Source organism: Eutrema salsugineum, unplaced genomic scaffold (assembly GCF_000478725.1).
Source record: "Eutrema salsugineum unplaced genomic scaffold, Eutsalg1_0 scaffold_13, whole genome shotgun sequence".
Taxonomy (NCBI): Eukaryota; Viridiplantae; Streptophyta; class Magnoliopsida; order Brassicales; family Brassicaceae; genus Eutrema; species Eutrema salsugineum.
Genome location: NW_006256885.1, coordinates 6,676,281 through 6,698,142, shown reverse-complemented (window position 1 = coordinate 6,698,142; position 21,862 = coordinate 6,676,281). Strand labels below are relative to the sequence as shown.

The window sequence follows — 21,862 nt, the reverse complement described above, 5'->3', positions numbered from 1 at the left end:
AAGACACTGAGCATACTTGAAGAACTCATATTCGTGCTGATGAGTCTAGCCTCAGCGATCACGACAGCTCTCCGGTCGGCTCCTTCATACTCCGACGCACGGACCATTACCTCGCCTTTGATGAGCAACCGCTTCGCCACACAGGTTTATCATTGAAATTCTACTCAAAACTCGTAATATCAAATTAATATATGTTATATTTGACATTTGCGCATATATACCTTTCGAGACATAAACTATTTATTCAGTAATATAATTGGGTATAAACACCAGAGCAAAGGTTGTAATTCAACTTTCTGCTTTGTGGCTATTTATATTTACACACACGATGGTGGATGCTTATGCGAGATATCAGAAAAGAGCGTAAAATAATTACTTCTTCGACATGGCGTGATCCATCACAGCCGCAAGGAAATCCACACCAAAAAAAGGATTCGAAAGAACATATTAATTAGCTATGAACAAAGAAAAATATAGGAACTGAAGGAGCATATATATTGAATCTGAAATAATATATTGGCTGCATCCAACGTTAACACTTAATATCTAATAACACAATGAATCTGTACCACAATATATTAAAAAAATTCCTGTTTACAAAAGCAAGTAAATGAGTTGACCAAAAGCTTGCTGATAAATCATTATGAACTATCTACCATTACCGAGAGAGCTCGAAGAAATCTCGGTGGAAAACGAAAAAGTATTCGACGAGCTCGAGGCTCTATCCGATGAAACAGAACCTACAGCATTTGACATATGATCATCTCTCAAAGAATCCGAGAATCCCAAATTTCCATCAATCTGTGGAACATCCTCGTCGCCGTTCAAATATGTAATCACTTTTCTCATCGTTGGCCGAGACGTTGGTTTCTGATAGCAACATAGCAAACCCACAACGAGGCCTAATTTCGCCTCTCTGCCATTGAAAGCAGATCCGAGATTCTGATCGACGGCGCCAAGGATTCCACCATTTGTGTGAAACTCCATAACCCAATCGGCTAAGAAGAAGTTCTCCGTGTTCGTCGGTCTTCTCCCACACACGATTTCTAACAGCAAAACGCCAAACGCGAAAACGTCAGACGCGGTCGACCCTTTGCCGTTACGCGTGAGCTCAGGTGCCATGTACCCAAGAGTCCCAACGACTTTCGTGGTCTGCGATAGCGTTCCGCGTTCGTAAAGCCTCGCGAGTCCGAAATCGCCTAATTTAGCGTTCATCTCTGCATCCACAAGAACATTGCTCGCTTTCACATCTCTATGAAGCACGATTTGTTCCCATTCTTCATGCAGATACAACAATCCCGACGCGCTTCCCTTTATGATCTGGAAACGCACGTCCCACGACAAAACGATGCCGTTTCTTCTCGGCGTTATGTACAGCAGCGAGTCGAGGCTTCCGTTGGGGACGTAATCGTAAATTAACAGGAGGTCGTTTTTGTGTTTGCACCATCCTTGAAGATTCACGAGGTTCTTGTGGCTTAATCGTCCTAAACTCTCGATCTCTGCGACAAATTCTCGAACACCTTGTAGGCTATGTGGAGTTATCTTCTTCACTGCGATTGGGCCTGAAGATGGCAGATTTCCTCTGTAAACGATTCCAAATCCTCCGGAACCGATGATCTCACTCTCTTTGAACTTCTCAGTTGCTAAGTAGAGATCTCTGTAACTGAATCTATGAGGATAATCGATTTCCCAATCCTCTAGAACCTCTCCTTCCTCGATTTGCCTTTTGTACATGACAAATATGAAGAGCAACCCAAGCAAGACCAGTGTGACGATCGATAAAGATACAATCAGAGCGATGACTTGAGAAGCGTAACCTTTCTTGCTAGTCAAGCTTGTATTCGGCGGCGGAGGAGGAAGCCGCGAGGGATCGAGCCAATCCGCCACTGGATTTTCTCCACAGCTAGCAAAACTCCAACCCATCACATAATGAGCACTCGACTGGCCTTTTCCAGTCGCGGCAGTGAATCCGACGTACATTTTCTCTCCAACGATCTCCGACAACTTCAGATTTTGTTGCGAGATCAGAGGTTTCTTGGGTTCGAACTCTAATCGCGTCGGATAGATGGTCACGTTTAAGGTTTCGCTGGGTCCGTCGTAGTCGACATGAGCTCCGATTGGTTCGCCGCTCTCGAGCTGGAAATCTTCTTTTCGATCGTCGGTATCGTAATAGATGAGTGGCTCTTGTACAAAGGAGGAGAGACTGTTGAAATTAAGACCGATGTGGTTTCCTCTTCTGTCGGCGCCGCCTTTATATCCTTGTACCGTGTCGAATTCCACAGCGAAAACGCGATTCGACGGATCTCCGTCGTTAGATCTGTTCAAAAGCCCCAAATACTGAGCAGATTCGGCTCCGGGACGATTTGGGGTCGGAGAAAGTGTAAATGTGAAGCCGAAACCGCCGCTTCCGGGCATGGAAGGGATTATAACGAAGACGAAAGATGTGCTAAAGGAACATACTTTGATCTCAGAGGAACTGTTGTGTGATGGTTCATGCAATCTTATGGGTTTGCGGTAAAACGCTGTTCCAGTGACGTTGTGGTTTCGATTAGTCAGTCTAAGTAGATCATCGCTGTGTTGGATTATCGCAGCTCCTTCTGTTTGAATGTCCGTTTGGTTTCCTTTGAAACCTCGGAAAGTGAATTCTGTTGTTGCCGCTTCAGCAAGAACGGAACTTTTAATAGCGTTTGATAATAGAATGAGCAAGAACATGAGTGTTCCTCCTGTGGATCTTGCTATGCCCATTGGGGATCGTTAGCTTTTGACTTTGATGGTAACAAGTAAGAGATCATTAAGTTTATGCAAATTTCAAATGGACATATTGCTCTAAATGCCAAAATTGTAAGACGAAGAAGTAGAAATGTTCAAAGTCAAAGTCTTTTTAGACCATTTGTGTGGAGGAGATAGATGACCTTCAAAACAATTTTCATGATATTCACATAATGACACACAAGACATATTCATAATTTCATACCGAACAAAATCATAATTATGAAGACGAGGTATGACGCGGTTATGACTTATGAAGTCGACGTCAAATAATGAGTTATGGTGAAGTCAAAGAGAGCGCTAAACTTTTGTTGGGACAATTGGGCTTGGCCTATATTCTCTTTGTTTTCCGAAATCCATTATTATTATTATTTTTTCGTTGTTTTTTTTTTGGAGAAGCACAGTTTCTCAAATTAAACTGATCTTCAAGTGAAATTCAAAAAATTTCAGATCCTTTATCTTCATCGCTCCCTCCTCTCTCCGTTTGATTTTGTTTTTCTTTCCTCTGAAATTTCCCTTTATTTTTCATTCTACAGCCAAGAGGTAAAATCACGTACTCAGTACCTCATTTCAGGAATCTGCTTTGCCCGGTGAGGGTTTTGAGGCTCGGATAATCTAAAGCTAGGGCTTTACTGCCCAAGACAGTGGATTTATCATTTTCCGGATCAGAAATGGGAAATCTGTCGGAGAATTTCGATATCCAGGATCTGATGTCTTATGGAGACGATTTGATCAACTTATTAAATGTTAAGAATGGTTTTGAGGTGGTATCTCAAAGTTTCGACCACTTGAAAGCTCTCCATTTCGCTTGCGACGAGGATTTCAGCCAGATACAGGGATCTATTCAAGGTCAGTTTTCCGACTTGGGTCTCTAGAAAATTGCGACAGAAAGATAATTTATAAGATTGACCATGTAGCTTTCGCTGGAATTTGAGTGATACTGTACTAGTGTCGATTTGAGAGAGGAAATTTTTGGGTTTTTGTGTGTTTTAATGCAGATTGTAAGAAGAAACTCGATGCTTGCAAGAAGAAAACGGAGGAATCGTATTCAGATTTTTCGGCTGGAGATGACATTGAACGTCTTCAGAAAGAGCTTGACGAAGAGATGAAACTAGAATGCAATCTAAAGGACGAGCTTAGATAAGTATCGTTTAATATCTCAGTGAAATTTATCCTAGTCCGTTGGTTCAGTGACATGAAAATTTATTTCTTCTTTGATTTGGTTTTTGTGTCAATACAGTCGTCGCTAATGAACTCAAAGACCTGAATGCACAATGGACATCGATTGATGAACAGAGGCAATCGATGAAGAGAAAAGAGCGGGACGACTTGAGAGCTGAGTATGATCCACAAACCCATTATTGCAGTTGCTTCTTCTGAATGTTGGTACATTTGTTTCCTCAATCTCTATTCGGTTCCCTCTTTTTTTTTCTCTGCAGGAAAAAGCTCTCTATGTATGCTTCTGTCACAAAAGTTATACCAAAGATTGATGATCCATCAAAGATCTCAGGCTGTATCCTCTTTTTCCATCATCTCTCTACTCTCTTCACTTTTTTTTTATTATTTAATCACGACCCTTCATTCGCTTTTGTCTTTTGAGTGTTTTAAATCCTTGATTTATATGTTCTATAGATATGGTAGATCGCGAGAAAAGGGTAATTGAGAAGTTCCAATTCGAGACAGATAAGATGACGGCCTATGAGACCTGTAACAGCATTTGGAGCATTATAAACAAGCAATAGACAGAAACGGGTTCCACTTCACTTGTTTGATATGTCTGTCTGACCAGTCTTGGCTTTAGCTTAGAAACCATAACCTCTTTACCCACCTACGGTTCCTTACGTGTAAAATCTTCTTTCTGTTTTGCAATTTCTATATCACATTGTTTCTCTGTGTTATTTTCCAATTAACAATGTTTTAGTTTCTATACATTTCAGCTGCTATTACCTAGTTTGAGAGTTTCTCCATTGATGTATGGAACCTGCTGAATAATAGAGATAAGTGGGATAAAACAAAAGATCACGAAAGCTGATTCTTTCGTTGAGAAAATCAACCCATTTTATATACAGTATTTGGCTATATGCGTACTCAATGGAAAGGTGATTCCAATGTGGTATAACTATTATCTATCTCGTTCACTCTAAAAGTAAGAAAATGAGACTCTCCATATTTGTTTCCTATAACAATAATCCCTCTTTTTTTTAAGGATGCGATGAAGACCAATCGGAATTTAAATAAACCGAAATTTTGAAATTGCAGATACATACGTATATATATGATGTTGCACATAATACGGTAAACCAATAGTAAAACCGTCACAAATATACAACAAAAATCGCACCAGAGACGAAGAAGAATAGCTGATTTTAATTTTTGTAAGAGATAGAGAAAAAAACTGATTCGTGATTGCTTTTTTTTTTAAAAAAAAGTTCGTATATCTCAGGGATGGTAATGTATCGTGACTATCTAAACGCCCAAATGGCTGGTATGAAATGATTTTTAATTTGTTTTTAACGTTTGTGAGGTATAATTGAATCCCAAAAAAAAACGGAAACTAATCAAGAATCTTTATTTTTTGAAGAAGAGAAAAAGGCAAAGGCGGAGGAGAAGGCTAAGGCTAAGGCGGCTAAGGCTAAGGCTAAGGCGGAGGCGGAGGCGGCTGCGGCTGGGGCGCGGCGTTATTCTTGAATAAAAGTATTTGTTTAGTAATAATGCGATGTTGTGAACAAAAATTAATTATTTGCTGGTTGCGATGTTGCTTTTGTGTTCAGTTTGTTGCTGTAAACAACATAAATGATCTGTTGTGTTTACTATTTGATGCTGTGAAGGACACGATGCATGCTAAAGGACGACGAGCTTAGTTAAGTATCGATCGTTTTAACTTAGAATCTAAGCTATATAAACATTCAGTATTTATTCAGACGTTTCTGCTAGAGATGACAATGGATGAGTTCCACCATGTGTCGATAACAGATTCAGCCACATGTACGAGCGTGTGGTGGCCCTCTTCACCAATGATTGGGATTGTGTGAACACGAACATATTTTCATCACCACGCCAGAAATTTTTTTTTTCTTTTCACTATCCGTAACAAACTTTCCGTAAAAATGTTTGTTTAAATATTGTTGATTAGAGTGAAAAATTGTTTAGTTCCACAATCCACATCTGTTTTGCGTTTTGCTACGTGTCAATAAATTATTGGCTGTTATAATGCTGTAAAAGAAACGAAATGAAATGAAAAAACTTCCTCCGATCTCGGCGAGAGAGAGAGACGATCACTGAGTGAGAGAAATGGATCAGATCTTGAACAAGGTGGGATCGTACTGGTTAGGTAAGAAGGCAAACAAGCAGCTCGATTCCGTCGGTGACGATATCAACGTACGTGTCTCTCTACTCCCATTCACTATACTACTTGCTTTTATCCCTCGTCTCGATTCATTCAAGTTTCGCTTTCGATTTCTGATTTCGATCCGATGCTCTTGGGTATTTTGATTCTGTGGATCCTCAATTTCTATCTGTGTTGCTTAGTCTGATAAATGGTGGTGTACCTCGTTGATTCTTCACTTAGATGCGCAATTCCGCCTGATCTACTGCTTTTTTTTTTCTTTTTCTAGCAAATCTGTCGTTTTCGGTGATATATAAGGTGAATTGCGTCGTAAAAGGAAGAAGATCTTTAAGAGTAGATCATATCTCAAGTAGTATTAGAGAGCTTTTTAAGTTTCAGATTCAAGTTAATGATAGCGATTCTCATTCGAGATCCGTTCAATCTCTTGTGATTCTCATTTTCAAGCTCACCGAGACTTTTTTTGGTGATTTTGTGCAAGTTATGTTCTTTGTGTTTCTCTAGAACATGATGGAAAATTTCCCCTTTAGTTCAGTAATGGAATGTTGATCTTGCATTCTCTATAACATTTTTTTTTATTCCAGTCTCTGTCTACCAGCATCGAAGGAGGAACAAAATGGTTGGTGAACAAAATCAAAGGTCAGTTTTTTTGTTTTGTTTTTCTACTCGTTCTTGCTGTTTCATCTGACATCACATCATTCCTCCACAAATCCAAATTCCAATCATTTCTGTTTTCTTTGTTATCAGGGAAAATGCAGAAGCCATTGCCCGAGTTACTAAAGGAGTTTGGTTTGCCTGTTGGGATCTTTCCACGCGATGCAACCAACTACGAGTTCAATGAACAGACGAGGAAGCTTACCGTCTTTATTCCTTCAGTCTGCGAAGTTGGCTACAAAGATTCATCGGTCTTGAGATTCACCACAACAGTTACCGGATTTCTCGAGAAAGGAAAGCTAGCCGATGTTGAAGGGGTGAAAACAAAAGTAATGATATGGGTTAAAGTCACAAGTATCTCAGCAGATTCATCAAAGGTCCATTTCACGGCAGGGATGAAGAAAACCAGAAGCCGTGATGCTTATGAGGTTTTGAGAGATGGCGTTGAGATTGATAAATTCTAGCTCTGTTTTGCGGGTAATTCCCAAATTCTTTAATCCTCTTTTAAGTCGTATCTCTATCTTCTTAAGTTTCAACTTCCCTAGCCTTATATTTCTTTTAAATTGGTTTTGTAAATGCAAAGTTTCAATTAACTTTGGAGTTTCTGAAGTTGATGAATTGAATTGATTCTACTCTGAAAGACAAAAATAATATTCAAATTTGAATACTAGTAAAAATTGCTGACAAATGCAACGTTTCACTTTTGAACGAACACGAAATGAATGGATTGTCACCATTACCATATACATTGCTTCCCCACACACAAAAAGAGAAGAAAGAGAACAAATGTTAAACCTATTCTTTTACAATTTTCAACACATTATTGACACATTTGAAACCTAAGGAAAATAGGAATGATAGAAAATTCATAGATAGAAAATTCATAGATAGAAACCATACATCACACCAATGTTTTTGCTGACAAATGGCCTGAGAACACAAATACTGATGACAAGTAATACTAATTAACAATAGCGATTGCAACAATAATTAAGAAAAAGAGAGAGGGTTTACACATGTGACTCACAAAAACCCTCATCATCTAGTAACAATACCATTTGCTTTTATTCGGAGTGGCCTTCTCTTTTTTTACTAAATTTTGCCACTGTTTGGTGCCCTGGCCTCAGTTCCATGAGGAGAGTTAAGCTCCTCCCAAGCTTCGATCCAAGTGACCATTCCATCTGCAAGTTTGATGAAGTAAGGATCCACCTTCCCGAGTCTCTCTTTCACGAGCTTAGCCAGCTCGATGTAGCATTGCTGCACCGAAGTGCATTCTTTAGGAAGAGTCACAGATTGAAAGAACGGTATCGCCTCTTCTTGCCAGAAGATTCCATTGTATTCCTTTCTCAGGTTCACGAATGGGTTACTAGCTTTGCTGTGCCATATGTAAGGCAAACCCGTCTTCACTCCCCACCCCATGTGGTCACATATCACCTACATTTTTGGTTTAACCAAATTACAAAAGCAATGAACAAGAGTTGCATTTGACCAGTCTAGCTAGTGGTTTATTGTTTCACTATGTACGAGTCTACCTTGACACACCAACCAGCCCACATGTCGTCGTAGCGTCCGATTGGCTGCCCATCACCCATAAGTCCAAAATACATAGCCGGACCAATCAGCTCCCGATCAAAAGCTAGGTTCATACCGCACATAGGGAAAAGGGTTCCTTTGGGAATGGTCATGACTGCATCAACATACCTGCATATATAACCCCAAAAAGACTTAACCAATAAGCATCGTTTAAGCTTTCAGAAAAGAAGAAAAAAGGAGGCACAAGAAAATTGGTAGATCAAATTTCCTGGAATTTCTTTCAAGAGGTTTCACAAGCTGAGTGGGAGCATCATAGTCAGGAATGTTGAGCCAGAGGCCATGAGAAACCGCGGTTGTGGCACCTTCGCGCATACTAAAAGGGTATCCACGAACAAAGTCTGCCCCATCTCCGTATGGATCATAAAGTGTGTTAAAGAAATGTGGAGTTGATGGAGATAAAAGGTTCTTGATATGCTGCTCAAGTGCATTGATCTCTTTTCCAGATGGATCCTTTGCAACCTACATTGCACAGTTTATAATTGTCAACTCTGAGATCAAATTCGTCAATCAATCATGTTCACCAATTTTTAAGTCAACTCAAAGTATTAATTAACTCTAGCTAAAAAGAGATAGAGACAGGGGGGCATTTACAAAGCAATCATCATCAATGGTGTAGATGTACTTCTTCTTGGAGACCATGTAACCAAAGCAACGACAAGCAGAGTCCTTGAAGGAAATGCAAGAAGCCTTGGGACCCAAGATTCGATTGATGTCGTTCCTGTTGTAGAGCTCGTAGTCAAAACCTTCAGGAATGTTGATGGTTTTTGAAGGATCACCATCTTGAATGATGATCAGATGGTAGTGTTCAAAGAACGGTCGCCACATCTCAAGGAAATCTAGGTTTCGAATCGTTGGTATCACGATGTCTAGCTCATCTTTCAGCATTGGCGTGGGTTTCACTGAAGAATACATTTGTGCCATTTGAAATGAACGGGAAGAAAGAGTAAGCTTAAGCCAAGACGAAGAGGGAGAGATGTACGATAATGAGGATGGGTTCTTTGTTAATTATAAAGAGACGACATGGACACAAAACATTTCCACTACTAACGGAAGTGTAAAATTGCAACTCTCGTGTTCTCATGCCAAAACATGCTTGATGTTTCTTATTGTCTGCCGTCATCCGTTATTTTTACAAAAGTTGAAGTTAACGTAATAACGTGAGAATAGTTTTGTTGTTGTTACAGTATAATAATGTTTTACTAATTGATATTATTTTTTTGAAGAGGAAAGAAGGATACTCATGTTTTATCTATATCAGAAACTAATTCACAATTTATCACCCACTCTAACTCTCTAAACCCAATCACGTGACCGTGGTCTCTTTGTTGTGACAAAGACAACAAAGACAAACATGTGGAAGGCTGTTAGAACAAAAACAGAAAGGATGTATCGATATGTTTTTATCAACATAATTTTTTTAGTAACCTTTCTGTTGAGCTTGTATAGAAAAGAATGCAGGAGTTTATAACGAGCTCTAATCAAATTAAATATAATAAAAAATTGTTAAGAATCTTTATTTTGTTCTTCTTTTTCAATCTAATAACAATCTAAAAGAAAAGAACAAAGAAAATATACTAAAACCCCAAACCAAAAGCTTTGAAAGACGTTGAGAAACTCAAAGGCGAAGTAAAACGACACTGTTAATGATCTCACAATCTCCCACACAAACACCTACACGGCCACACTCCTACGCACTTGACAACGACCGCCCAAAGATCCAACTGAAATCAAACGTAGTAGAAAGAAAGAAAGAAAGAAAGAAAGAAAGAAAGATGGCTAAGAAGACGAAAACATCCGTTTGATGCCAGTTTTCTGCTCTGTTGTTAGCCTCGAGGGGAACTTGACGTTGAATTTGACTCTCAAGTTGCCTTTTTTTGAAGGGTCTTTAGGGATGGGCATGCCTTCACCTTTCACAACCTCTTCATAGGAAGGGCTGATGACGTTGTTGACAGGAACTGTTATCGTTCTTCCGTCAAGAGTCGTGACCTGAACGGTGTAACCCGTGAGGGCTTCCACGAGAGGGATCTTCTGCGTGATCACAAGGTCGTTCCCGTCTCGCTTGAACACGGCGTGTGGCTTCTCATCAACTATGAACACCAAATCTGATGGTATGATTCCTCGATGCTCGTTTCCTTTCTCCGGGAAGGTTATCTTCGTCCCTTTCTTCCATCCCGGCTTTATTTCTATCGTCAAGATCTCTTCCACCGTTGTCGGTCTCCTGCATTGGAACAAAGACACAACAAGAAACTCTAATGTCTGAAAAGTGCAAATGGATTGCAAGTGCCCAACAACGCCAGTAAAAAAACAAAGTTCACATAACTTCACTGTTCATCAAGTCAACAGAATCTATCCAATGGCTAGTTTCTAAACTGAAAAATAGAGCAACACAACTCAAGATATTAAGTAAATCTTTAGAAGCAACTTCATAAGCAAAATTCAGAATTTTTTTAACTCCAGAAGAAGATGACACTCAATTCGTAGCTGGAAAAAACAAAGGCTAAAAAGGTTGAAGGAAGTAGAGAAAACTGACCCGCTCGAATCGAGGACGTCCCGAGAGATCTTCATCTTCTTAGTGATTCCTTTGTACAAATCCTCCAAACTACAAGGAAGCTGTCTCTCAATAGGAGCAGCTTTCCTCGGTGGTGGAGCATTAGAGGCTTCTCCTGTAGTGGACCTATAAGACGAGAAAACGTCATCAGCGAACCGGAACCCACCAGAGGGACCTGCACCACGTGAGTCACCGAAGGGTCTTGAGAAGCCAAAGAACTCCGAGAATATGTCGTCGGCGCTTCTACCGTTGAATCGGAACGAAGCTCCTCCGTCTGATCCACCCGGAAAACCTCCGGCTCCGGGAGGCGGAGCCTGGCTATTTAGACCTTCTTCTCCGTATTGATCGTAGATAGCTCGCTTTTGAGGATCGCTTAAAACCTTGGGTCAAATGCAACCAATCGAAACATCATAAGAATTGATCATGATCAGTTTTATCCTCAAAAAAGTTTCGTGATTTGGTAACTTTATCCAATCTTTTTTCAAGGAAAAAAAGTCACCAAAGTGAATTGAGAGACTACAGAGCCTGCTCAAAATTCAAATTCTTTAAGAAAGATTGATTATTGCTATAAGAAAGAAAACGAATTTCGTTGCATAGGGAATAAAAATTCAGAGATGGTGTAATAGAATTTACATCGTATGCTTCAGAGATCTGCTTGAATTTGGCCTCGGCTTCCTTTTTGCTGTTAGGGTTCTTGTCGGGATGCCATTTCATAGCGAGTTTGCGATAAGCTTTCTTCAAATCGTCATCCTTGGCACTCCGATCCACTTGAAGAACCTTGTAATAATCGACCCCCATTGCTCTACCTCCTCCTTCTTCTTCTTCTCTTGATTCGCTATTCCTTCTCACTCGATCTTCTTCAATTAAAACTCAACTGGAACATGCCGTACCGGTTTGGAATTATAAGTGCTTCACAAACCGTTCGGTTTGATATGACAAAATTAAATCCAAGGTTAACACGAACAACATACATACATAACCACGGCTCCGTGCAAAAGGAAGTAATTTACACTATGTGACCTCTAAAGTTTTATATTTTACAATTTGGCCCACTAGTAATGGTATGTTTTTTTCTCAAACTCTTAACCGAGAGAAATGGTCAAAATTGTGAATTATCTGAGGACATAAAATGGAAATTGAAAAAAAGAAATAGACGACTTTTTATATTGGCTCAAGATTAGAATCCTCACAGCAAGCAAGAAATCTAAAAGAAAGATAAAACTGGTTAAATTCCCTAAGAGAAAATCCATCCAAAAAAAGTAGAGATGACACTTCTTCTTCCTCAACCAAACCATATCCACAAGCCACCACTAGTGCCATACCGACGCCTCCGAAAACCGTACAGATTACCAGTGATCTCCGCCGTATCCGGTAAGCAGCTGGTAACTTCAGGGGAGGTCCGGGCGGTGGAGCCGAGAGAAGCGAAGACGGCATTGGCGTCTGAGGGATACGTGATGTTAGACGTGAGGCCGTCTTGGGAAAGAGAAAAGGCACGTGTGAAAGGGTCCTTACACGTGCCACTCTTCGTGGAGGATACAGACAACGGGCCAATAACGCTGCTGAAGAAATGGATCCATCTTGGATACATTGGGCTTTGGACGGGCCAGAGATTCACCATGTTTAATGACGAATTCACCCTCCGTGTTCTAGAGGCTCTCCCGGACAAGGAGAGTAAAGTGCTCGTCGTGTGCGGTGAAGGACTCAGGTAAATTGCTGATCGTTTTATTTACTTGGTTTAGGATCGATAATGAACCAGACCAATCCGATTTCGGTTTTGTTTGGTAAAAATGTGAAGCGGTTTCTCGCAAATCTCAGGTCGTTGATGGCAATATCGAAGATGTACGGAGAAGGTTACAAAAGCTTAGGATGGTTAGCCGGAGGTTTTAATAGAGCAACCGAAGGAGATTTTCCAGAGATTGAAGGAACAGAAGAGCTTCGGTTCGCGACGATAGGCGGCGCATCATACTATTTACTCAAACTACTTGTATTGTTGCAGAGTTTTGGCAAAGAGAGCCGTTGAATTTCATTGATATAATATAAGATAACAAAAACATATTTGGATTTTTTTTGCTTCTGATGAATTGGTTTCCGAAGCTGAAGCGTAGTAATTAAATGACCTTTTTCGCCTGAAAAAGAATGTCTGTCCGGTTTAATTCCGTTACGGCGCCGTTCGGAGATCTCTTTCACAAGCTGAAATTTTTGGCTCAATCATTTTCTTCGGACAGCTTGTCTCCAAACCTATAATTACGCTTATACCCAACGCCATCTGGCACTGGCGCCATAATCCTACGTAAATACATTTAATAAGTGAGGGCACTTATGTAATAGTAGAACGTTCATCCCCACCTAGTCCTCTTTCCCCTTCCTCCGTCTGGTTTTCGAGAGGGAAAAAAAAGGTCAGATCTACTACTAAAAATCCCCAATTTCAATTTTTAAATTTTGAACTACCGTGAAAACCCCAGCTTTTCAATTGGGTTGCTGCACCTTCAAATCGTTCACGGGATCGGAATCTCTTGAATTGAGGGGGACCTTGTAGTTACATTGCACACGATGGGCGATTTCAACCTCGCTCTCGTGATTGTAGCGATCGTTGTTTGCGTCATCGTCTTCATCTCTAGCATCTATCTCCTCGTCAACTACCAGCATCCGGATGATGCAAACCAGGCGTATTTCCCCAAATTCGTCGTCGTTTTCGGCCTGTCTGTTGCCATGATCTCGATTCTCATGTTACCGGCGGATGTGGCTAATCGGCATGCTTGTCGGCATGCTATTTACAACGGCGCTTGCAATCTCACCTTGCCCATGAAGGATCTCTGGCTTGTCATTTACATCGTGGACGCTATTCTCGTCTTCTTTGTCATCCCTTTCGCAATGTTTTTCTACGAAGGCGACCAGGACAAGTTCGTATCTCGATCACATTTTTGCACATTTGTAAGCTTTCTTTTTATCGAATATCGTTGACCGCTTCCTTTCTTTTCTTCAGGAGTCTGGGAAAGAGGATAAAAAGTGCCTTAATTTGGGTGGTAACCACGGCTGTGGTTTGTGCTCTGGTGCTTGGAATTTTATACGGTGAGTTTCTCCTTTTATAATCCTGGATTGACCAAAATTGTGGAGTGGTAATTGAAAAGCCATTAGTGAGTATGTAGTATGGACGAATGTCTGATGTTAGTCTTATCTGAACTATGATTTGACATCTTTTCACTGCATTCCGTTGTTAATTTCAGCTGATATATTTATGCTCTTTCACATCATGTTAGGTGTCATTGGAAAGGTGGACTTCTCTGTCAGGCATTTGGCTTCTGCTACGACCACTTTCCCTACTTCCTGGCAGTTTTCAGATAATCAGCCATGTATCGGTAACACCGCTCGCCAGGTAATATTTGCTTCTTGATTGCAGCGTTGGCATTTCTAATTTATGCCGTAGAGAGTTTCAGCATGTAACATATTTCCTCTGTCTCTGGTTAATCGATGCAGTGCTCGGCATTTACAGCTAACGTCACATCTGAGAAAACGTGGACCATGCGTACTACTTTTCCAGAATACGTTGTTGCTCTTGCTACAATTGTTGGGTCAGTTCTTTTCACGGTATGAGCATTGTTCTATCATGTTGAGAAGTGCCTTGTATGCTTGGAATGGATTGAACATGTCTTATATAATGGATTCGTCATTGTCTATTCAAGCTCTCGACAAATGAGATGCATGGCGCGATCTAATTCCGTATCCTTTGTATTTAATTGGTGTTTGATTTTGAAATTCCTCTTCAATGTTTCTAGATATTTGGTGGCGTCGGTATTGCCTGCCTACCATTAGGACTTATCACTGCGTTTATCAGGCGACCAAAGGCTGTTATCACTCGGTCACAATATATAAAGGTTTGGTTATTGTTCTACTCAGTTAGCATGTGTTCTACACTTTTAGTCATTTCCACTCTCACTTTCTTGGTAAACTCCCAGGAAGCAACTGAACTAGGTAAAAAGGCAAGAGAACTAAAGAAAGCAGCTGATGGACTTCATCAGGAAGAAAGAAGTGGTGCTAAGGGCAGGAAATGGAAGAAAAATGTGAAAGCAGTTGAAAAGGTACATTCTTTATCTTAATTTTTTTTTTTTATCTAAATTTTTGTTTTCATAGTTCAACTTGGAAAATTTCCTATCGAGACTGGTCCCTCATGTGTAAAGAAGCTTTGGTCATATGAACAGTTATTTGGATGGTAATTTGCAGTTAGAAGCTGCTGAGATAGTAGGCAGCTTTCTTGTGCTTTATATTGGATTTTAAAGTTTTTACTGCCCCCTCAATCCTGTAATTGAATTTGGCTAACCCGCAGGAGTTGCTTCAATTGGAGGAAGATGTGAATCTCTTAGAAGAGGCGTATCCTCAAGGAGAGAAGGTAAGACGAGTGTATCTTAGAACATTATCTATAATCTTTGAGTTATTCAAACTATTCTATGGCCTTGTTCTTTTCAGGCAGAAACTGCATGGGCTTTCACTGTACTCGGATACTTGGCCAAGTTTATTCTTGGAATCTTAGGGTTAGTATTTTATTAGAAAATAGTCTTTGTTATATTTTTTTTGTGTTATAGCCATAGTTTATTGGCTAAATGTTTTATTATTATTCATAGAGGTCTTGTATATATAGGCATTTTGAAGATCCCTAGCTAAGCTTCCTTTTAATGGTAATTTGATATGTCTTTGTAGATTGATCGTTTCTATTGCTTGGGTTGCACACATCATCATATATCTACTTGTCGACCCTCCTCTCTCTCCTTTTCTTAACGAGGTTTTCATTAAGCTTGATGACGTTTGGGGTAAGTTCATACATCTGTTCTTGTTATGTTATTCTATACACTAATACAAGGTTCCTTATGTGCCTGCCTGACTATATGTTGGTATGTGCGAAATTCTCCAGGTCTTCTAGGCACTGCTGCCTTTGCTTTCTTCTGTTTTTACCTTCTACTTGCTGTTATCGCTGGGGCAATGATGCTGGGTTTGAAGCTGGTCTTCATTACCATTTATCCGATGAAGTAACCCATCTAAATTGTTTTGACAATGTTTGATTATTTTCCAAGGTCATTCCTTTTTCTTTAATATCTAATTGGCCATATCAACTTGTTTTCAGATGGGGAGCTACTCTAATGAACTCTTTCCTCTTCAATGTTGGGCTCATTCTTCTATGTTCCATCAGGTAGGTCTCTCTGGTATCTTCTTTTTCTGCTTCCTGTATCTTCTCACTACTAGAATAATGGGATCAAATTCACTAGGATATAAAATCGGATCCATTGTGTAACTGCATTTTCCATCACAATCTTAATAAACGTGGTTCTTTAAAATTGCAGTGTGATTCAGTTTTGTGCCACTGCATTTGGATATTACGCGCAAGCCACTGCTGCCCAGGAAATCTTTGGCCACACATTGCAGTCCCTTCGGGGAATTAAGTACCTCTACAAGTAAGTAGTACTGGTTTAGCATGTAGCAGCCCTTATTCTAAATATCTGTCTCTTGTCTTATTAAGCGATCGATTTGATATTATCTCAGGTACAACGTGTTCCAAATCGGGTTTGTTATCCTGGCTGGTCTGACCTTTCTATATTATATTGCCTTTGTAAGTCCCATTTCATTTTGCATGTTATTCTCCAGTTTTGTCTTTTGTAACCGTGTCTGAAGAATCATATGTTTTTGTGGGGTTTTGTTAGGGATGGAGAAGAAAAAAACCCAGCGGCCGTTTCCAGCTCGCTTCTTAATGTAAAATTACGTGAGATGAATTCCAATGATAAATTTGGAAAATTGAATATGTTTGTGGCTGATTTGATCATCGATACTTTCTCTTCCTCTTGAGTCTTGATGTGGTGGGGGTTTTAGTTTTTATTGGTGTAATGCAATGTCGTCATCTTTTAAGAAAAATTTGGCACTTTTGTATAAACGAAGTTCTTGAAGTGCTGATATCTCGCAGTTTGCCTTTTGAGTATCATCGGCGTTATGTGCCTTGACCTGTATTGTTATGCGGAAATTTGTTTGCGAGATCGATCAATCACACAAAATCTCCCTGTTCCATGGGTAAATATATAAAAGAATGAAAGGTACGAAGACAGAAAATTGACTCGAAGGAGACCACCGATAAGTGGATGATGCATTAACGACCAAAAAGAAAAAAGAAGAAGAACAGAGTTTTTCTACAGAGTAAAAAAAAAAGAGACAGGCTCGAAACAGAGTTTGCCTCGAGCAATAAAAACAGTTTCCAAAATCTCTCCCCTTAGGCCTTGACCAAAAAAAATATCCCACATCATTCGACAGAGAAAAGAGGAAGACCACCAGTAGCTAAGCATTTATCCATTACTCAAAAGGCTTATCATTACGATGAGTGCACGAGTCTTGCGATCATCCCTTGAGTCCAACGTGCAGTGACCTTGAGCTCTTCATCCTCTGATTCGAGACACTCATTGAGGAACTCACCACAGAAGGTGAAGTTGTTAAACAACTGCTTCGTGTTCTCTCCTAAAACATCCGCAAGATCACCCATTGCTGCAACAGCGGCTTTTGTCACGCTCTCATCCCTGATCCCAAATCGAAACACAAGAAACGTCAGTCAATAATGTGCGGTGAAACTACTGTGTAACAGAAACCAGATGACATTGTAAACTCTAATACAGACCTCAAGGAATCTTTGGATACGAGCTCAACAAACTGCAAGAGATGTTGAGCGTAGGGCATCATGAGCTCTGCCTTTTCATCCTTGAACCCTTGTAGTATCCCAGAGTAAGCCTCGAAGATGCTCCTCCGGAGTTGGTTTGCATAATCCATAAGCTCCTCGTCGAGGGTGTCCATCTGCGCGCACACCTGAGCAGCCCCTTGCATGATCTGAAGAGCTGGAGCTACATACCTACCAAAATTTGCACCGATCGCCAGCGCAATGTCTCCAAAGGATGAGAATATTGGAGGTTTCACCGATCTGTGGAGTGCATCACTCTTAAGGTTATGGATGAGGAGAGCCATGATCTGATCACAAAAAGGTGCGATTTTTTCATCTATGGCACGGCAAATGTCACCAATCACTCCTACGGTGATTGAGCAGACTTGGTATTCCTCGAAATTCTGCAGCCCCATCTGAATATATTTGAAGAGCTCAGGCATATATTTCACAAACTCAGAACCAGTCGCATATGCAAGCGCACCGATTGCAAGCATTGCTTCTTCGTGGACACTTGAACTGTGGCATCCAAACACTCTCAGGAACAGCACCATGATCTGATCTGCGTTCTGCATTATGATGGGTTTTGTCTCCTCTGTGCCGCTCAGCTTCTGGATTATGACCTGGAGAACACCACACAGAGAAGCCTGGAGCTCCGCTTGCTTCTCACGGTCCTCAGTTGATACTATCTGGAGGTCCATCGTCTGACCTAATTTCGTCATAATGACAGGGAGGAGCTGCGATATGATGCTCGAAGCCTCCGACAGGTTTGAACACCGGACAACCTCGTTCAAGGTTTCATATGCGGCACCTCTTAGCTTAGACTCTGCTCCATCTGTGCGCTCAGCAGCTGCAAGCAGATGTTTGATGATCTCTGTAAGATAGGGAGAGAGAAGAGAGGAACTCGCTCCAGAGTCTTCATATCCCTGTGCGAGGTTGTATATCGCTCCGCAGACCTTCTCGGCCACATTCGGCACATCTTTAATCGACTCCAGTAATACGCTCACAATTCTAGGGAGGTTTTCGGGTGATATAACAGAGAAGCCACTGTCTGGGGTGTGCAAAAACTCAAAGATACGGCTCAGAGTCCAAGCAGTTGTGTCCCTGACGTGGTTATTCTCATCCTTGGTTGCGGTAAGGAGGAATTCCAAGCCCGCAGCAACCATCGGGGCAAGCTTGTCAATTGTTGGCCCCTCCAAAATTGATCCGAAAGCATAAGTGGCTGCCTCCCGGCTTCGCCAGTTCGGCTTCCTTATGTTGATTTCAACAAAAGGCATCACGAGAGGGACTACACCATCTCCAACCGTTCTGGCAACGAGGCCAAGGCATGTCCCGCCAGCCATAGATATGTTCCAGACATCGTCGTCATGATCCTGATCCTCTTCCTGCTTCTCCAGAGTTTCTAGCAACATGGGAACTAAATGGGGAAGAGCCTTCTCTATGAAGGAGGAATGGGGAGGGGATGAGTCACCAGTATCAGGACTGTCGTACTCTTGACGGTCAATCTCTTCGTCACAGATGGAGCTCCAGAACTCAATTGCTTGGAGGGCAACGCTCTCTTCATCTCCCTTTACAGCATTTGATGTGAGCTGAAAGAGAGTTTCCATGTATTGCTGCAGAACCTCGTAGTATGTTGATGCAATGGACACGAGGCACTCGAAAGCAGCTTGCCTGATCTCCGCCTCCTTGGAACATGCTGTCTCGCATACCATCTTCATGATGTAAGTTCTCTCCATTTCATTCTCGAAATTTGTCTGAGAAAAATCCAGGGCATTCAACAGTGCCTTTGTCGCTGCAAGGCGAACTTCTGCAGGATTTTCAGACTGGTTCATGCCCTGCACAACTGCTGTGAGGACAGAGTTCACTTCATCCTGCACCAGATCATGATGAGATATCTCTTCACAGACATAGCCTAGAGTTTCTAAGGTTGACTGCTTCAAGTGTGCGGGACTGCCTTGCTGGGTCATATTGGTGAGCAGCGATCCAACAAGTTCAGGCCACTGCTTCTGAGGAATTTCAATGGAGGCTACCTTTGCAATAACCTGAGCTGAAGTATGCCTCGCCTCTAGAGCAGATGAACCAAGAGTTCTGAGTAACAGTTCCTTGATATGGGATTTAAGGGCAACGTCAATGGCTACCCATTGTTTCACCAGATGATCTTTTCTAGCAGAATCTTTGGCATCGAGGGAATTTTTCAGCAAAATACCAGCTAGTCGACGGGATTCAGATGGTTTATCATTGTTGGCAAGCTCAGAAGACAGGGATAACAAAAACTGAGGCAAGTTCTGCTCTTGGAATTGCCTGAGACTACCCTCTGCTTCAGTACGCACTCTTGCATCGGCTGACTGGGCAGCCACTAGGAACTGAGTGATCTCCATCGCCATTATTCTCTCTCTCTCTGCACATTGAGGACATACACCAGAATCAGCGACAAAACAGTGGAAATAGAACAAAACCAGCATCACTCTTAAGAAAAAGTAAAAGCTACTAAAACAAAGTCTTTGGTATAACTATAGACGGGGATAATACTATAAGAACTGTCCAAATGGTTAAAATCAGATAGCATGAGCAAGAGAGAGCTTAAAGAGTTTGAACATAAGCCGACGCTAAAAGTATCCATACTCTAAGAAAAGTAAAGGAGAATCTCTGCTCTGTGTAAATTGATAACAAAATCAATTCAAACAGATTCCAATGTAAAATCCGAATAATACCAATTATACTTCTACAGAAGACTATAATAGCGAAGAGCGAGCCAATAACCAACCAAAGGTAAGAAAAACAAAAACCTAGCAGTAGTGACCCAAACCTAATCAGAAGTCATAGATCAATTAGTAGATATGCAAATCCAGAGCACAATACAGAGTTCAAGCAAGAGATTTACAAGGATATTAAGGGTTTTCGCTTGGGTAACCGAATAGCTAGGGTTTTTCGCTGCAATAGAAACCCTGCCTCCCTCTTGCTGCAAATGTTATCGAACCTAATCTTCCCCAAGGCGCCGTTCGAGCAGGGGAATAATCTCTGGATCAGAAGAACCCTAGAGTAGCAGAGAGAGAGATATAATCGACTTGAAAATGGTCGAATGAGACAGATATGAAACTGAGAACGGAAATTTCGAATATAAAGAAGAAGCGGGTGGGGAAGGGCAACGCAAAAGCTAAAAACACCTTATTTCTAAATTACCCCATAAACATTGATTCGTTCCACATACACCTCTATATTTTTCAATAGTTTTATTTTGAGTGTTAACCCGACTTTACAACTTAAAATATGGAGTTAGTTAATCAATCATCCAGATGACGACAAAACAAAAATTAATCACCCAGAAACGAATTAAAGCCAAGGTTTTTTTACACCATTGCGACCTGAACAGTTGAATTGTTACATGTTAAAGAGCAAGAATATGTGAAAACATATAATTCAATACATTTTCTTTTCATTTACATACATAACATCATCTAAAACGTGAAAATGTGGATAAGTCTTTGAGATATATTGTTTCAAAGCTGACGAAGTTAATTATTAAATAAACACGGTTCAAAAATTGATCTAAAACACAATCGATTTCTCAAACGTGATTTCCAAACACTGAAACATACATAAAGAGGAAGGTGTCATGTGGTGTTATGTGACCCTTTAAAATTTATGAATTACTTGTAGTTTAGTATATATTTGATTAAATTTTGTGTAAGGAATAGTTATGAGTATTACATTTTGACTCTATTAAATATGTGTTTAGATATTTCTATGCCTCCAACTGTCTAATATTTTGTTTTTTTTATAAAATATATGAGTAGATATTTATAACTCATTATAATAGTAGTGCTTCTCCAAATGATGAATCGCCTGAGAAAAATGGTTTAATCGATGAATCAATCAATATTCTAAGGTTGAAGATGATTGAGAGATGTGTTGATGTTTTTATTATAAAGCACATGCTTGAAATTGATCTTTGAATAAAAATATGCTCAAATCATGCACAAATCATACTAAAAACATATATGAATACAATCAGCATAATCATTTAATACATTTAAAGTTTAAATTTTGTTATGTTCTTATGATATACATAAAAAGTTCAAATTGTTCCAAAAATTGTTAAGGAAATGAAGATATATATGACTTTCTCCTTGTAATAAGATTCCATCACTAAAGATTCAAAACATAGTATTTCAAGTTTTAACAATTACCAGCGTAGAAGCGTGGAAGACGAATAAGAAAATTTACACAAACTTTAGTGGTTGGTATGGAAGATGACGACAACTATTATTTTTTGAAA

The 21,862-nt window shown here is 40.3% G+C and overlaps 8 protein-coding genes across 9 annotated transcripts; 4 read left to right on the top strand and 4 right to left on the bottom strand.

The window, feature by feature from the left end:
- Positions 1-550: 550 nt before the first annotated feature.
- Positions 551-2,745, bottom strand: LOC18024230 (probable L-type lectin-domain containing receptor kinase VI.1). The gene has a single exon (XM_006407675.2). The coding sequence runs from the start codon at positions 2,743-2,745 to the stop codon at positions 649-651; it is 2,097 nt and encodes a 698-aa protein (XP_006407738.1). The 3' UTR covers positions 551-648.
- A 432-nt stretch (positions 2,746-3,177) lies between these two features.
- On the top strand, positions 3,178-4,770 carry LOC18024229. Of its 2 annotated transcripts, XR_002900793.1 has the most exons (6): positions 3,178-3,618; positions 3,768-3,909; positions 4,008-4,109; positions 4,209-4,282; positions 4,402-4,613; positions 4,707-4,770. XR_002900793.1 is itself a non-coding variant. In XM_024159642.1 (5 exons), the coding sequence occupies exons 1-5, from the start codon at positions 3,441-3,443 to the stop codon at positions 4,509-4,511; spliced, it is 606 nt and encodes a 201-aa protein (XP_024015410.1). In that variant the 5' UTR covers positions 3,178-3,440; the 3' UTR covers positions 4,512-4,694. The 2 variants fall into 2 exon arrangements, 1 of the variants encoding a protein (XP_024015410.1); XM_024159642.1 differs by lacking the exon at positions 4,707-4,770 and having other exon boundaries at positions 4,402-4,694.
- A 1,198-nt stretch (positions 4,771-5,968) lies between these two features.
- On the top strand, positions 5,969-7,414 carry LOC18024228 (uncharacterized protein At5g01610). The gene is made up of 3 exons (XM_006407673.2): positions 5,969-6,147; positions 6,697-6,751; positions 6,860-7,414. Exons 1-3 carry the CDS (start codon positions 6,061-6,063, stop codon positions 7,228-7,230), a joined length of 513 nt encoding a protein of 170 aa, XP_006407736.1. The 5' UTR covers positions 5,969-6,060; the 3' UTR covers positions 7,231-7,414.
- A 176-nt stretch (positions 7,415-7,590) lies between these two features.
- LOC18024227 (UDP-arabinopyranose mutase 3) lies at positions 7,591-9,335 on the bottom strand. The gene is made up of 4 exons (XM_024159839.1): positions 8,951-9,335; positions 8,568-8,818; positions 8,299-8,467; positions 7,591-8,200 (listed from the first exon to the last, which is right to left on the bottom strand). The coding sequence occupies exons 1-4, from the start codon at positions 9,278-9,280 to the stop codon at positions 7,859-7,861; spliced, it is 1,092 nt and encodes a 363-aa protein (XP_024015607.1). The 5' UTR covers positions 9,281-9,335; the 3' UTR covers positions 7,591-7,858.
- A 499-nt stretch (positions 9,336-9,834) lies between these two features.
- On the bottom strand, positions 9,835-11,788 carry LOC18024226 (dnaJ homolog subfamily B member 1). The gene is made up of 3 exons (XM_006407671.2): positions 11,541-11,788; positions 10,890-11,287; positions 9,835-10,577 (listed from the first exon to the last, which is right to left on the bottom strand). The coding sequence occupies exons 1-3, from the start codon at positions 11,703-11,705 to the stop codon at positions 10,136-10,138; spliced, it is 1,005 nt and encodes a 334-aa protein (XP_006407734.1). The 5' UTR covers positions 11,706-11,788; the 3' UTR covers positions 9,835-10,135.
- A 222-nt stretch (positions 11,789-12,010) lies between these two features.
- On the top strand, positions 12,011-13,030 carry LOC18024225 (rhodanese-like domain-containing protein 10). The gene is made up of 2 exons (XM_006407670.2): positions 12,011-12,612; positions 12,723-13,030. The coding sequence occupies exons 1-2, from the start codon at positions 12,173-12,175 to the stop codon at positions 12,925-12,927; spliced, it is 645 nt and encodes a 214-aa protein (XP_006407733.1). The 5' UTR covers positions 12,011-12,172; the 3' UTR covers positions 12,928-13,030.
- A 267-nt stretch (positions 13,031-13,297) lies between these two features.
- On the top strand, positions 13,298-16,862 carry LOC18024224 (LIMR family protein At3g08930). The gene is made up of 14 exons (XM_006407669.2): positions 13,298-13,807; positions 13,891-13,976; positions 14,165-14,280; positions 14,382-14,492; positions 14,681-14,779; positions 14,861-14,983; positions 15,229-15,291; positions 15,369-15,433; positions 15,600-15,709; positions 15,811-15,925; positions 16,021-16,086; positions 16,238-16,348; positions 16,437-16,503; positions 16,595-16,862. Exons 1-14 carry the CDS (start codon positions 13,458-13,460, stop codon positions 16,640-16,642), a joined length of 1,530 nt encoding a protein of 509 aa, XP_006407732.1. The 5' UTR covers positions 13,298-13,457; the 3' UTR covers positions 16,643-16,862.
- Positions 16,863-16,960: 98 nt separating this feature from the next.
- LOC18024222 (importin subunit beta-1) lies at positions 16,961-20,660 on the bottom strand. The gene is made up of 3 exons (XM_006407668.2): positions 20,468-20,660; positions 17,551-19,984; positions 16,961-17,452 (listed from the first exon to the last, which is right to left on the bottom strand). The coding sequence occupies exons 2-3, from the start codon at positions 19,968-19,970 to the stop codon at positions 17,251-17,253; spliced, it is 2,622 nt and encodes an 873-aa protein (XP_006407731.1). The 5' UTR covers positions 19,971-19,984; positions 20,468-20,660; the 3' UTR covers positions 16,961-17,250.
- Between the last annotated feature and the right edge of the window lie 1,202 nt (positions 20,661-21,862).

Excerpts from the sequence above, each read along its gene's own strand:
- LOC18024230 (XM_006407675.2), bottom strand. The coding sequence starts at position 2,745 with ATGGGCATAGCAAGATCCACAGGAGGAACACTCATGTTCTTGCTCATT.
- LOC18024229 (XM_024159642.1), top strand. The coding sequence starts at position 3,441 with ATGGGAAATCTGTCGGAGAATTTCGATATCCAGGATCTGATGTCTTAT. Across the intron at positions 3,619-3,767 it reads GATACAGGGATCTATTCAAG|ATTGTAAGAAGAAACTCGAT; the intron begins GTCAGTTTTCCG and ends GTTTTAATGCAG. Across the intron at positions 4,110-4,208 it reads CGGGACGACTTGAGAGCTGA|GAAAAAGCTCTCTATGTATG; the intron begins GTATGATCCACA and ends TTTTCTCTGCAG.
- LOC18024228 (XM_006407673.2), top strand. The coding sequence starts at position 6,061 with ATGGATCAGATCTTGAACAAGGTGGGATCGTACTGGTTAGGTAAGAAG. Across the intron at positions 6,148-6,696 it reads CCGTCGGTGACGATATCAAC|TCTCTGTCTACCAGCATCGA; the intron begins GTACGTGTCTCT and ends TTTTTATTCCAG. Across the intron at positions 6,752-6,859 it reads GTTGGTGAACAAAATCAAAG|GGAAAATGCAGAAGCCATTG; the intron begins GTCAGTTTTTTT and ends CTTTGTTATCAG.
- LOC18024227 (XM_024159839.1), bottom strand. The coding sequence starts at position 9,280 with ATGGCACAAATGTATTCTTCAGTGAAACCCACGCCAATGCTGAAAGAT. Across the intron at positions 8,468-8,567 it reads CCTCTTGAAAGAAATTCCAG|GTATGTTGATGCAGTCATGA; the intron begins GAAATTTGATCT and ends TTATATATGCAG. Across the intron at positions 8,201-8,298 it reads GGGCTGGTTGGTGTGTCAAG|GTGATATGTGACCACATGGG; the intron begins GTAGACTCGTAC and ends CCAAAAATGTAG.
- LOC18024226 (XM_006407671.2), bottom strand. The coding sequence starts at position 11,705 with ATGGGGGTCGATTATTACAAGGTTCTTCAAGTGGATCGGAGTGCCAAG. Across the intron at positions 11,288-11,540 it reads AGATCTCTGAAGCATACGAT|GTTTTAAGCGATCCTCAAAA; the intron begins GTAAATTCTATT and ends ATTTGACCCAAG. Across the intron at positions 10,578-10,889 it reads GACGTCCTCGATTCGAGCGG|GAGACCGACAACGGTGGAAG; the intron begins GTCAGTTTTCTC and ends GTTCCAATGCAG.
- LOC18024225 (XM_006407670.2), top strand. The coding sequence starts at position 12,173 with ATGACACTTCTTCTTCCTCAACCAAACCATATCCACAAGCCACCACTA. Across the intron at positions 12,613-12,722 it reads GTGTGCGGTGAAGGACTCAG|GTCGTTGATGGCAATATCGA; the intron begins GTAAATTGCTGA and ends CGCAAATCTCAG.
- LOC18024224 (XM_006407669.2), top strand. The coding sequence starts at position 13,458 with ATGGGCGATTTCAACCTCGCTCTCGTGATTGTAGCGATCGTTGTTTGC. Across the intron at positions 14,984-15,228 it reads ATGTGAAAGCAGTTGAAAAG|GAGTTGCTTCAATTGGAGGA; the intron begins GTACATTCTTTA and ends GCTAACCCGCAG. Across the intron at positions 15,926-16,020 it reads ATTACCATTTATCCGATGAA|ATGGGGAGCTACTCTAATGA; the intron begins GTAACCCATCTA and ends ACTTGTTTTCAG.
- LOC18024222 (XM_006407668.2), bottom strand. The coding sequence starts at position 19,970 with ATGGCGATGGAGATCACTCAGTTCCTAGTGGCTGCCCAGTCAGCCGAT. Across the intron at positions 17,453-17,550 it reads GTATCCAAAGATTCCTTGAG|GGATGAGAGCGTGACAAAAG; the intron begins GTCTGTATTAGA and ends ATTTGGGATCAG.